At 40.4% G+C, this 13,464-nt stretch overlaps 1 protein-coding gene across 4 annotated transcripts in view; it reads right to left on the reverse strand.

Annotated features, from left to right (window-relative positions):
* Positions 1-269: 269 nt before the first annotated feature.
* Positions 270-13,464, reverse strand: part of NCOA1 (nuclear receptor coactivator 1) — a 277,974-nt gene continuing 264,779 nt past the window's right edge. The window contains exons 20-23 of one of the 4 annotated variants that reach the window (XM_063696021.1): positions 12,723-12,906; positions 8,102-8,191; positions 2,727-2,783; positions 2,432-2,638 (exon numbers count right to left, since the gene is read on the reverse strand). In XM_063696021.1, the coding sequence (XP_063552091.1) occupies positions 2,739-2,783; positions 8,102-8,191; positions 12,723-12,906 (319 nt within the window). In that variant the 3' untranslated portion in view covers positions 2,432-2,638; positions 2,727-2,738. Of the gene's footprint in view, positions 2,642-2,726; positions 2,784-8,101; positions 8,192-12,722; positions 12,907-13,464 lie in introns of all 4 variants that reach the window. The other 3 variants (XM_063696020.1, XM_063696019.1, XM_055377552.2) reach the window with 3 other exon arrangements.

A 13,464-nucleotide genomic window follows, 5' to 3' on the forward strand; every position in this document is an offset into this window, starting at 1 on the left:
TGGACCAGATCTTCTGAGTCAAGAAACAGCAGGCCTAGAAGTCTTTAATCATCAGACAATGTCACAGTTAGAACCCCTCAAGGCCTGCTATCATGACTTCAGTTTGACCTTCTCAAATTTCAATGGTCTGGCTCAAATCAGGATGACTTTGAGGATCTTTGGCTTCAGGGATGCTTTATTATCCTTTTATAATACTCGTTAATTTGGGCTTTGGCAATTTCTGCAGAATGTACATTTCATTTCTTCCCTGTAAATGAAGAGGCAACCCATGAGGTTGTTAAACAAATTCTATTCAGTAGCTGGAAAAGTGAATTTCCTGTGGAATGACAGGAATTACATAGAAGCAAGCAATTTTATTTTCCTCAAATGTAGCAATAATTTTAATCTGTACATACATAAAACAAACAGTGCAATTATAAAACCTTGAAGGTGACATGCATATTTTAAGGTGCAGTTGGGATGGGGGAGGATGTTAGCATCTCCAATTTTCCTTACCACTTTTTTTTTCTAGTTCCTTATGCAAAAGCACTGAGTCAGGAAACTTCATCTGGAATGCTGAAGTTAAAGGTGAACTTCCTGAAGTCTGCGCATTTAAATATCACAAACAAAATGGAAATGACCTTCTAGAGCAGTTTGGTAGGGACTAGAGTAATATGGCTGGCTTTCAAGCTGGAAATGAATGAAATCAGGGATGCATTTTCTGAAAAACTAAAGGAGATAATGTTTGTAACTGAGTGTCCTATTTCTGTTTCATAGTTGCTAACCACATGAGCCCTTCCACCAATCTTTTCATTCGGCATAGTTTCTGAATAGATGCTGTTCAGTGGAGTTATTTGTAACTAGGGGTGGTGAGATGCAGAAGGAAGGACCTGGGGAAATGGCTTCTTCCTTGAAGTCTGAGTCCATGCTCCTCTTCCACTGTTCTTATGGCCTTTTCTCTGCCATGGAGGCAGAGGTAGCTGGTGCAGAATGTCAGGTGCTGTCATCATTCACAGGCCCAGGGATGCAGACAAAGGTGAGTGATGGGGGTCTACCTTTGCTTCTTCCACAATACCTTTCTCAAGCTTTCTTGGCCTTGCAGCGGAACTTCTAGAACTAGAAAGTCAGTTCACTGGGTTCTTGACTCAGAGGCCAGGATGAGATGGGATGCGGCAGAGTCACAAGACACAAAGGGAAAATATGGTACCAATTAGCCTCAGAGCAGGATAGAGAAATTTATATTTGCACTGATGAAAATTCAAATTCCCAAAGTCAATCTAAAAAATGAAGATTTCCTTTGAGTATTAATTTTTTCTCTGTACAAGTAGCCTGTGCACTTCTGTTCAGATGATCCCAGGGACACTCTAGGGCAGTATGCTCTAGATCAGCTGGAACAGCTCTTTCTGGCAGTGACATTTTGATTTGAACCCCAAAGTAAATCCATACATGACATCACAGTTATTAAAATAATGAAATATTACTAACCAAATGTAACTGCAATTCAATCAATGTTATATTTCACACACAAATTTAGAAAAATCAAGAGTATAATAAAAGCATAAAATTAAACAGAAGGAAATCAATTTCTACAAGAAATCAAATATATTTACAATGAGATTTAAAGGGAAAAATAAGCTACTTGGATCATAAATTTAATTTTATTTTAAATAACTTTAGCTACCTCAGCTGTTAATACAATAAAAGCAGAAAAAACAGGCTGCCTTTTATTTTTCCAGATTTAATCAGAAAATTGTATCTACAATAATTGACAGAACTCACTTCTTGTCCTTCACCCATCTCATCAAAAATTATTGCATTTTCCCCCAAACTGTATTTTTTGGATTCCTCTGTGAATATACTCATTTCGTCCTCTTTCCTGGAGGCATCTTGGTTTAAATCCATCTTTAAAAAAAGGAGAAGGGGTACATATGTGGAGGCAAAATATTCTCTTGAAGCCAACAGATACAGAGTTGCTAGAGAAGCTGATTGTACACACAAGCTGCCTGGGATTGGGATGGGGAGGGCTGCTGATTTCGAGACACGTGACAGCCTTTGGTGGACGGGCACAGGCAAAGCCCCACGGGCCCTTCTTCCTGGGCAGGGTTGGGACTAAGCGGCGGAGGCGGAGCTTCATCTTCTTCTTGGAACTTGTCATTTTGGTTCTCCTCCAAAAGCCTTCATCCAGATAAGAAGCCAATGACTGATTACAAAAATAAGAATAATTAAATTTGGCTCAAGAAATAGATTGTCCAACTGTTCTGCCTTGGTATTTTTTCAATATCCAAGGCCTTTACAAAGAAAGAAACAAAAACATCTTTCAATCTCCCGACAAAAGCGAACTCCTTTTTTTTTTTTTTTTTTTTTTTGCTCCAAATGCTACGACCTGAAGAATGGCTGCAGATTGAGATATCAAAAATCTCAGAAAAATATATAATATATTTGTATATCTCTGTATGTCTATTATTTAAATTTCACATTCCTTTAAAAGTGGTTATTCAGTCAGTAGCTGCTGAAGGAGGCTCTTCTGCTGGGCCTGGGGGGTCTGTGGTCCTGACGTGGGCTTTTGAGTTCCCAGTGGACCAGGCTGGTTCAGGTAAGGGTCCCCGCCTACCAGATTCACTGTACACTGGACGTCAGCAAACACCTGAACCTGTTGCACCTGCTGGAACACAAATAAAAGATGTGTTTAGACAGAAGGGTCTGCCCCCCCGGCTTATGAGTGGGTACTACTTGAAGTGGAAACTCACTAGAGCATTCCTCTAGTCTGTAGTCACCACAGAGAAGAACTCTTCTGTCTTCTTGTCCTACAAAAAGAAAATCGCTGCACTCATTTTGCTCAGGGTTCTGGAAAGTTCACACTTTAAAAATAAAATCAAAATTGGAATGGTCACGCCTCCTATAGGGTTGCCATCAATACTGAAAGTGAGTATCATTGCTAATGTTGCCAAGATTGGGAGAAGCCCAGTTTCAGAGTCTGGGTATCCAGTGGTAGGTTTTAAAAAATACATGATATTTAGAAAACTGGTTTAAAACCATTCTATGGATGATTTCAGTAGGATAAAAAATCTTTATGATGTCACTGAAAAATTAAGGGCTTTCAACCAGTATTAGCAAAACAAAACCACAACTCAATAAGAGGACATCAGCATCTAAGGTTAATGTCCAAAAGATTTTTTAGTATTTAAATATATTATTACACAGCTCTTTCACATATTGGCTTTAGAATTACAGCAAATTATCATTAGAACAATTTCATATTTGACTTTTTTCCCCTGATAGACAATCCATTTAAACACATGAGCTAAAATTAACAGTACGTCTATTAGCCTTGAGAACAGTGTGAATTTTCCCTTCACTACTTTGAGTAATAATACACTTATTCCTTAAAAATGTCTAAAGTTGCACAGTTCTAGCATATTCTATTGGGAAAACAAAGCCAGAAGTTAGTCTTTACCAACCAGCCTTATTAAAAAGTTGTTCGTAGAACTGATTAGGGCCAATACCACACTTGTGAATGTTCCAGACCAGGAATGGAGATGCCTTCTAAGGCATCTAAGTGCATCTAAGTGTCTCAAACTTTTTGACAAACTTGTGTCTCCCGTTCGATAGGTCATAAAGTATTTTAGATTAGTGGTGTATTTTTTTTGGTCATTTATCACTAATTCATGCCAATTACACTCAGCTTTTTAAAAAACTTTTCTATCCTAATCGAGTAAAAGTTGTTTCCATCAACCTTCATTAGCCAAATGTCAAATGTGGTATGCATCAAATTTGGACACCAGTCTGTCCCCTGGTCTCCTATCCTCTTAATCCATTTATATCTCCACTTTCCTCCCTCTCAGATGAGGCAGACAGCCCCCAAGCTGAGCTTTCCTAGTGCCTAAGGAATCAAATCTCTAGTTAGATTTGCACTGCTTTTCTCTCCTTCTCTTCCCCTTTCCCTAGTTTCCCAAATGTGGCTTCTAGCTCCTATATGCTCCCATTTGTTACTGCCTCCTCTGGGCTCTTTCTCTTGTGTCTATAACACACCAACGCGCCCAGTCTGCTCTCCAGCTGCCTCTGTGCCCTTGCCCCGCCTTTGTGGTCTGTAACGTCTCATTCTGACTCTTTCCTTCTAGAGCTTCACCAGGCCTTCCTCTCTTCCTAGGTCAACGATCCTCCTGCCAGCCCTCTTCCCGCTCCTCTCTTCTCTTCCTGTTCTCTCCTGTCTTACCTCCTCCTGCCATCCCTCTTCCTGCTCCTCTGTTCTCTTCCTGTTCTCTCCTGTCTTACCTCCTCCCCATCCCATCCCAGTTCCCTACTACTCCCCTAGTCCTCTTCTCCTCTTTTCTTCTCCCTTTCTGTACATCTGTCTTTATATTTCTGTCTAACTCACTCCCCAGCTGCCGTCTGGTAAATACAAAAACACTGGAGCAAGATTCATGATTGGCCACAACAGAAAGAAAATTCTACCACTGAAACTTCACATGACCACAAAATATATTCTTTTTTAGGCAGTGATTTAAAAAAAAGTCAACATATAAAATTTGATGTTTATGTTTCTACATATGAAATATTGGGGCAGAGCATAAGGTGTTTTTGTCCCCAAATTCTTAAAAAGTTCTTGATAAAGGCATGATAAAACAAACTAGAAAGTTCTGCTTCTTTAAAAATAAAACTTTTTAAAAGATAGTCTAGGATAGGCATGGAGGCTCATGCCTCTAATTCTAGCACTTTGGGAGGCTGAGGCAGGAGGATCACTTGATGCTAGAAGTTTGAGACCAGCCTGGGCAACATAGTGAGACCCATCTCTACAAAAAGTAAAAAAAATTAGCTGGGTGTGGTGGCACACGCCTGTAATTCTAGCTATTTGGGAGGCTGAGGCTGGAGAATCACTTGAACCCAGGAGGAGGAGGTTGCAGTGAGCTGAGATTGCACCACTGCATTCCAGCCTGGGCAACGACAAAGCGAGACTCCGTCTCAGAAAAAAAAAAAAAAAGTGTATTATTGAAATTACAGAAAACTGAAAAGACTAAACAAACTCTAAAACCCATTTCAAACCATTACTTAAAAGGGGGTGTCTCAGACCAGTCCACAAAGGACTTCTTATATTGTCACAACTTCTCAGATAGTCAAAGTGTGACACAAAAGAAGCTTCAGATCTTCCAGGTGAGAAGACTGGTGTGAGAGCTGAGTCCCAACCTCTGAAGATTTTCTGGCATAATTTTTGCTTCAGTCCAAATACTGTTTCAGGGCAGGGCTCTGGAACTTTAAAACATGGTTGTTTGGGTGTAACTAATTTGTCAAGCTGCCCAGTAATGTCTCTGTGGGTTTGAGACTTTCAAAAAACATCTGGTGAATGAAGACTCTTCATTTCCTCGATTTTTTTTTTTTTTTTTTTTTTTTGAGACAGAGTCTTGCTCTGTCGCCCAGGCTGGAGTGCAGTGGCACGATCTCGGCTCACTGCCAGCTCCGCCTCCCAGGTTCACGCCATTCTCCTGCCTCAGCCTCCTGAGTAGCTGAGACTACAGGTGCCCGCCACCATGCCCAGCTAATTTTTTTTTGTATTTTAACACGGTTTCACTGTGTTAGCCAGGATGGTCTCGATCTCCTGACCTAGTAATCTGCCCGCCTCAGCCTCCCAAAGTATTGGGATTACAGGCGTGAGCCACCGCACCCGGCTCCCCAATCTTAAAATGCCTTCTCTCTCTCTCTTTTTTTTTTTTGAGTTGAAGTCTCCCTCTGTTGCCCAAGATAGAGTGCAGTGGTGTGATCTCGGCTCGCTGCAACCTCCACCTCCTGGGTTCAAGTGATTCTCCTGTCTCAACTTCCTGAATAGCTGGGACTGCAGGTGCCCGCCACCACGCCTGGCTAATTTTTGTATTTTTAGGCAGGGTTTCTCCATGTTGGCCAGGCTGGTCTCAAACTCCTGACCTCAAATGATTTGCCTGCCTCAGGCTTCCAAAGTGCTGGGATTACAGGTGTGAGCCAAAATGCCTTCTCTTTACCTTGAGAGGACTCAGGTCCTATTTCCTAATGCTTAGACTGTGAACCCAGTCTTCTAATCTTTGTCCTTCTCAACTGGCCAATATATCTTCCTTCACCTTCTTCCCAAGATGAAGTCTAAACTAGCACTTCTATCGATGTTTCCTTTCAGGGATGACTCTTCTGTCCATAGGGTTGAATCCAAATCCCTCAGTTTAGCATTCAAGGCCTCTGGAAATTTGCCCCAAGCCACTTTACCAATTTTAATTCCTATGAATACTTATTATAAACCCTTTACCTTCAGTTGATTTGGTTTCCCAGGACTATGCTGAGATATTACTATTTCCCCGTTTCTGTGGCCTTCCAGTTCCTTCTACTTCTAAATCTACCTCTGCACCAGCCTCCAACAACTACCATACCCTTTTCCTTCCCTTTGCCTTCGTAACTGTCCTTCAAGGCTCAGCTCAGCAATATCTCTTGCAAAAATGCTCTTCTGACCATCTCAGCAAATTCTCCTTTCTTTGAACACTTATGGTTCATTACTTGTAACATAAATTTAATAATTTGCCTTCTTTGGTTATGTGACAGTTTATGTGCATATATTGATGTGTTTTATCTTTCAGCAGTCCCTAACTGGTATGGCAGGAACAGTGTGGACTCTGGCGGTAGAAAGACCTGGGTTTGAACCTCAGCTCTTCCTCTTTCTAGCACTGTGAATGGTACTGTAGTTAAACCTCCTCATGTTCAGTTTCTTCATCTGTGAAGAAAAGGAATACTACCTCGTTCATAGGGTTACAGTGAGGCTTAAATGAGATAATGCATACAGTGCATAGCACAGTGCCTGGCAAACCACAAGCATTTCACAAATGAAGTTTCCTTTCCTCACTTCTCCCCACAGTTCATCAGATGCTGATGGAACATATCTTATGTGTCTTCCTACTGCCATCTGTGGCATAATCCCTGGGTTAAAAATGTTTATTAAGAGACTAAAGTCTGGCTTGGCGTGGTGGCTCATGCTTGTAATCCTAGCACTTTGGGAGGCCGAGGCGGGTGGATCACCTTAGGTCAGGAGTTCGAGACCAGCCTGGTCAAAATGGCGAAAACCTGTCTCTACTGAAAAGACGAAAAATTAGCCGGCCATGGTGGCGGGTGCCTATAATCCCAGCTACTTGGGAGGCTGAGGCAGGAGAATCGCTTGAACCCAGGGGGCGCAGGTTGCAGTGAGCCAAGATCACGCCACTTCACTCCAGCCTGGGCAAAAGAGCGAAATTCCATCTCCAAAAAGAAAAAAAAAGAGAGACCGACCAAAGTTCAACCAAAGTTACGAAAGTGAATTAAGCCCTTCCTCCAAAAATTTTTTTTTTTTTTTTGAGATGGAGTCTCGCTGTCACCCAGGCTGGAATGCAGTGGCGTGATCTCGGCTCACTGCAGGCTCCGCCCGGGTGGGCTCACTGCAGGCTCCACCCCCCGGGGTTCACGCCATTCTCCTGCCTCAGCCTCCCGAGTAGCTGGGACTACAGGCGCCCGCCACCTCGCCCAGCTAATTTTTTGGATTTTTAGTAGAGACGGGGTTTCACCAGGTTAGCCAGGATGGTCTTGATCTCCTGATCTCGTGATCCGTCTGCCTCGGCCTCCCAAAGTGCTGGGATTACAGGCATAAGCCACCGCACCCGGCCCAAAATTTCTAAATTAGGTTAATATAGGAAAGTGGCCACCTTGCTGTTTGTGCTGTTTTGAAACATACTTCTTAGGAGGTGAAGTATATAGCAGGTACTCTGTTTTGTCTGAATTTACTGAGATCTTCTGAGGTATTTTGATTACAGATGAGTTTTTAGCACTGTGCTTATTTACAAAATAACAATTAGTGGCCACCATTTGTGATCACTTTATCCTATCTAAGCACTGAGTTAAACCATCTGAACTGATCTCATTGAATCCTCTCAACAATCCTATAAGCAGGTGTCATGTTAGTTCTGTGGTTATACAGCAGCTCAGGAAAGCTCCATAACATGCCCAGGATGACACAGCTAAGAAGAGCAGAGCCAGGACTCACACCCAGGTCTGACTCCCAAGGTCAGGCTCTTAATGATGCTACACAATGACCTCTGTGCATCTAGAGTACATTTGACAGCTCTGGGCTTAGAATTTCCTTACTGACCTGGGTTCCATCTGCTTCTGTTTTGAGAAGGTCAGTGGATGAGAGCTGGTTGCAGTAGAGGCCTGTGTGTCTCAGTGCAGGATCATTTATCTATTAAAGATAAATACGAGATCAAATTACAAGCTAGTTGTTTAAGCTGAAAACCAAATTCTTCAATGAAAAACAATCTCACTGACAGAAAAGTAATAGGAGCACAGCAAAAATGAAAAGCTTAGCAATTAACTGTGTTGTTATAAGTCAGGATAGTCATTCCCCTTGTGGGGTAGTGAGTGTGTAAGGGACACAAGGAGAACCTCTGGGGTACTGATGACATTCTGTTTCTTGATCTGAGTAGTACTCAGGTGTGTTCACTTTGTGAAAATCCATTGAGTTGTACACTTTTTTCTATATTCTTATATATGATACTTTAATAAAAAGTTAATTCACACATACATATGTTAATTAGTGATAGACTCACACTTTGGTCAAGATTTAGTAACAGGGATCAGACTTATCCTCCTACCTCAATCAGCTAAAAAAATAGACAAAATATGTGAAAAAAAGGCACTGAAGACATTAGACAAAGGCAATGAAGGACAGTGATCCCTAACAGTTCAGCAGTCCCTACTGTGGCAACCGCCCAGCCTACTGCCTGGAGTGTATTTCCGGCTGTATCATGGACAAAGGGAATCCAGGCAGCGCCTGGCAGGCTCCCTGAGTTAAGGGGATGCAGCTAGAATCCTCAGACAAGAATATCAGAGAGAGCTCTGGAATAGATCTGCAGTGGCCCTCAAGTCTGTAGCTCAGTACTAATCAGCTTATAGATGCAGGGGAAACAATCACCTGAATAGATGACATGGAACAATTCCCAAAGTCCCCACAGGGCTGGGAATAAGCCCTGATTTCACCCCCCAGAGTGGAAAACATCGTAATTCATGTAGTATCATGTAGCATATTAAAGGTTTTACCTTGGTGGTAAGGTTAAAATTAGCCCTAGAAAAAATACTGCTTTGGTCGCAGCAAACAAAAAAGCAAGGATCAAACTTCCAAGTAACCATTTCCTAGAACAAAGCTCAAGAATATTTGTAGGAATATAAACAAGGTAAAATTCATGTCTGCCATCCAATAAAAAATTACCAGGCATGCAAAGAGGCAGAAAAATATGATGCATAATGAAAAGGGAAGTCAACTGAAATCAATTCAAAAATGATGCTGATAACAGAACTGATAGGTGAGAAATATCAGGACAATTATAATAACCATATTCCATTTGTTTAAGAAACAAGAGGAAAGACTGAACAGATATGAAAAAAATGTTGGAGATATGGAAGATATAAAAAGGATCCAAATATGACTGCTAGATATGAAAACTGCCATGTCTGAGATGAAAAATACACTGTATAAACAGATTAGATATTGCAAAATAAAGAATTAGTGAACCTGAGGCTACAGTAATATAAATGTTCTAAATTCAAAGAAAAAATAACTGAACCTCATCCCACAGCTCCAAAGCCCCCAAACCTAGAGAATCGGTGAATGTGAGACAATTTCAAGTGTCCTACTATACATGCAACTGAAGTCTCTGAAGGAGAGGAATAAGGATGGTGACAAAAATTATTTGAAGAAATAATGATCAATATTTTCCAAAATTTGGCCGGGTGTGGTGGCTCACGCCTATAATCCCTGTACTTTGGGAGGCCAAGGTGGGCAGATCACCTGAGGTCAGGGGTTTGAGACCAGTCTGGCCAACATGGCAAAATCCCGTCTCTACTAAAAACATAAAAATTAGCTGGGTGTGGTGGCACACCCCTGTAGTCCCAGCTACTCAGAAGGCTGAGGCAGGAGAATTGCTTGAACCCAGGAGATGGAGGTTACAGTGAGTGGAGACTGCGCCATTGCACTCCAGCCTGGGTGACAGAGTGAGACTCTGTCTCAAAAAAACCACAAAAAAACAAAAAACGACAACAAAAAATTTTTTCCAAAATTTAATGAAAATTATATGGTCATGAATCAAGAAGCTCAATGAACCCCAAGAATAAGAAATATGAAGAAAATACACTGAAGCATATCATAATCAAATTACTTAGAACCAGTGGTGGAGAGAAAAATCAAAATCAGCCAGAGGGGAAAAACATCAATCATATATGGAAGAACAAAGATAAAATGACAGCAGATGTCTCATCAGCAACACTGTAGTGGAGCAACATCTTTAAAGTACTGAAAGCTAAAACTGCCAAGCTAGAGTTTAGGGGAAAGAACATTCAAATATGAAGGTGAAAGACTTTTTCAGACATAGAAAAGCTCATTAGCCGCAGGCCTGCACTATAAAAATGTTAAAGCCAAGGCCGGGTGCGGTGGCTCACGCCTGTAATCCCAGCACTTTGGGAGGCCGAGGCGGGCAGAACATGATGTCAGGAGATTGAGACCATCCTGGCTAACACGGTGAAATCCCATCTCTACCAAAAATACAAAAAAAAAAAAAAAAATTAGCCGGGCATGGTGGCGGGTGCCTGTAGTCCCAGCTACTTGGGAGGCTGAGGCAGGAGTATCGGTTGAACCTGGGAGGTGGAGGTTGCAGTGAGCTGAGATTGCGCCACCACACTCCAGCCTGGGCTAAAGGGCGAGACTCCATCTCAAAAAAAAAAAAAGAAAAAAAAAAAAGTTAAAGCAAGACCCTCAGGCAGAAGGAAAATAATACCAAATGGAAATTTAGAACTACAAAAAGAATGCAGAAAATTTAAAGTGGTGACTATGTGGGTAAATATAAAAAAGCTTTTATTTAAATTTTCTTTAAATAGTCAATTATAGTTTATAATTAATTTATAAATTTGTAAGTAGAATTTATAAATTTATAATTTATAATTGACTAAAGAAAAAATAATAAATTGCAGGGAACAGAACATATATAAATATAATATGTATGACAACAGTAGCACAGGAGGGACAAAATAGAAATAAATTGTAATGAGGTTCTATACATTATATATACCTCTATACATTATATTATACCTCTATACATACATATATCACCTCATGTGATATAGAGGTGATATAATATACACCTCTATACATGAGGTGATATAGTATCATTTGAAGATAAAAAAGGTAATTGGTGTTTATATATTTTTATGATTTCCTATAAATGATGGCTGCATGGTAATAGCCTAGTTACTATAGCATACTTTGTGGTTGCTGATACGAATAATGAGAATAGCAACTATAGAGAGTTATTGCAATAATCTTAAATATTGTTTTGAATTTATTCATTCTCTTCTAAAAATCTGTAAGAGGCTCCAGGATAAATTCCACACACTTAGATGGCATGCAACATATCAAAAAAGCTTACCACATTACTTCTTCTCTAAATAAAATATAAATATCCCCTTAACATTAATTAGGCTTTCAACTCCTATCCTGCCTAGGTCATGCTGTGATAACCAATCTTGAACGTTCTTTTTCTATTCTGTTTAGGCAACTTTTTCATAATGCCTTTTTTGACCAGGCCTTTTTTCTTTTAAGCCCTCAGTAGTCAACTATGCATACACTCCTCATCTGACAGAAACATATATGGCCCATCTCTTACATACTAGTTTTGTCCTATGATTAAAATGATCCTTTGTTCATGTTGTGTCTTTCCCAACTTGTACATATGCATGTCCCACAAGGCTATCTTTGTACACAGTAAGTACTGAATAAATGCTTATTGAATTAAAAGGTAGAAATGAAGAAAATGTTTCAAAATATAATGGAATATTCCAAGACAATATATTACATGTACTGTTTTTTTGTTTGTTTGTTTGTTTTTTTTGAGATGGAGTCTTGCACTGTTGCCCAGGCTGGAGTGCAGTGGCGCAATTACCAGCTCACTGCAACCTCTGACTCCTGGGTTCAAGCAATTCTCATGCCTCAGCCTCCCGAGTAGCTGGGATTACAGGTGCATGCCACTATGCACAGCTAATTTTTGTTTTTTGTTTTTTTTTTAGTAGAGACAGGGTTTCACCATGTTGGCCAGGCTGGTCTCGAACTCCTGACCTTGTGATCCATCTGCCTTGGCCTCCCAAAGTGCTGGGATTATAGGCATAAGCCACCACACCCAGCCATGTACTGTTTTATAAATCTAAAACACTAAAATCTCATGAAACTAAAATATTATTTATAAAGTCTGTCAAGACCAGGAGTAGTGGCTCACACCTGTAATCCCAGCACTTTGGGAGGCTGGGATAGGAGGATTGCTTGAGCCCAGGAGTTCAAGCCCAGCCTGGGCAACATAGTGAGACCTTGTTTCTACAAATAGTAAAAAAATTAGCTGGGCAGGGTGACATGTGCTTGCAGTCCCAGCTACTTAGGAGTCTGAGGTGGGAGGATCCCTTGAGCCTGGGCAGTCAAGGCTGCAGTGAGCTGTAATTGCACCACTGTACTCCAGCTTGGGTGACAAAGTGAGACTCCATCTCAAAAAAAAAAAAAAAAAAAAAAAAAGTCTGTCAAAATTTTTCATTGTATATCTTAAGAGCCAGTAATTATTAAAAGTTAGTGGGAAAGAATAAAGTGTGGCTATTTCTGATGAGTAACTGTCAACATACCTGATTTCCTCAGAATTAACTGTGATGTGGTGTGGCATGTGTGTGGCGAGTGTGCCACTTACCTGCTCAGGGCACACAGTGTTCATTCCTGGCATCTGCAAAGAGCTCATCTGCATCTGGGCCATCATTGGGTTCATGTTCTGAACATTCGTATTTCCACCTGCCATGGAAACGGTGATGCTCATGTTGTTGTATACTCCTGGCTGTGCAGGCGTGGGCTGGTTCTGGACAGCTTGACTGAACACACTGTAAACTCAAAAACAATCCAGATTACATCCACTGATCATGAACAAGGGGATATATGACTAGATTCTGTTTCCAAATAAAATATGTTACATCCTTAAATTGCATGTATGACTGTATCTTCTTAAAATATATAAAAATTAATATAATTCAGATACATTCTGAAGTCTACATAAGGGATTAAATAACCGAAAAGAGCTCATTTTAAATAACAATTATCTGGCACAATATCAGAGATGCTAGGCTACAATCATCTAAATAATTAAGAAAGGAAGTTTTCCATGTAAGTAAATCTTCTAGGTAACTGACATTTACCTATCTAAACAGAGAATGTCCTATTTGAGAAAAGTGTCTGGCATATATATACATATATATATATCTCTTCAATAAATGTTCACTGAATGAATTAACACACGAATGAATGATTCAAAGACAGCATCCTTATATTGTGTTTGCTTGTAGAGCCTCTTAGACTTAATACTTCAGGGGAATGATGGTAACTTGTTCCACTTATTTCTTGTCTCTATTAATATGTGACATATAGCAGGCACTCAGTAAATA

The sequence above is a fragment of the Gorilla gorilla genome, chromosome 12 (assembly GCF_029281585.2).
Source record: "Gorilla gorilla gorilla isolate KB3781 chromosome 12, NHGRI_mGorGor1-v2.1_pri, whole genome shotgun sequence".
NCBI lineage: Eukaryota > Metazoa > Chordata > Mammalia > Primates > Hominidae > Gorilla > Gorilla gorilla.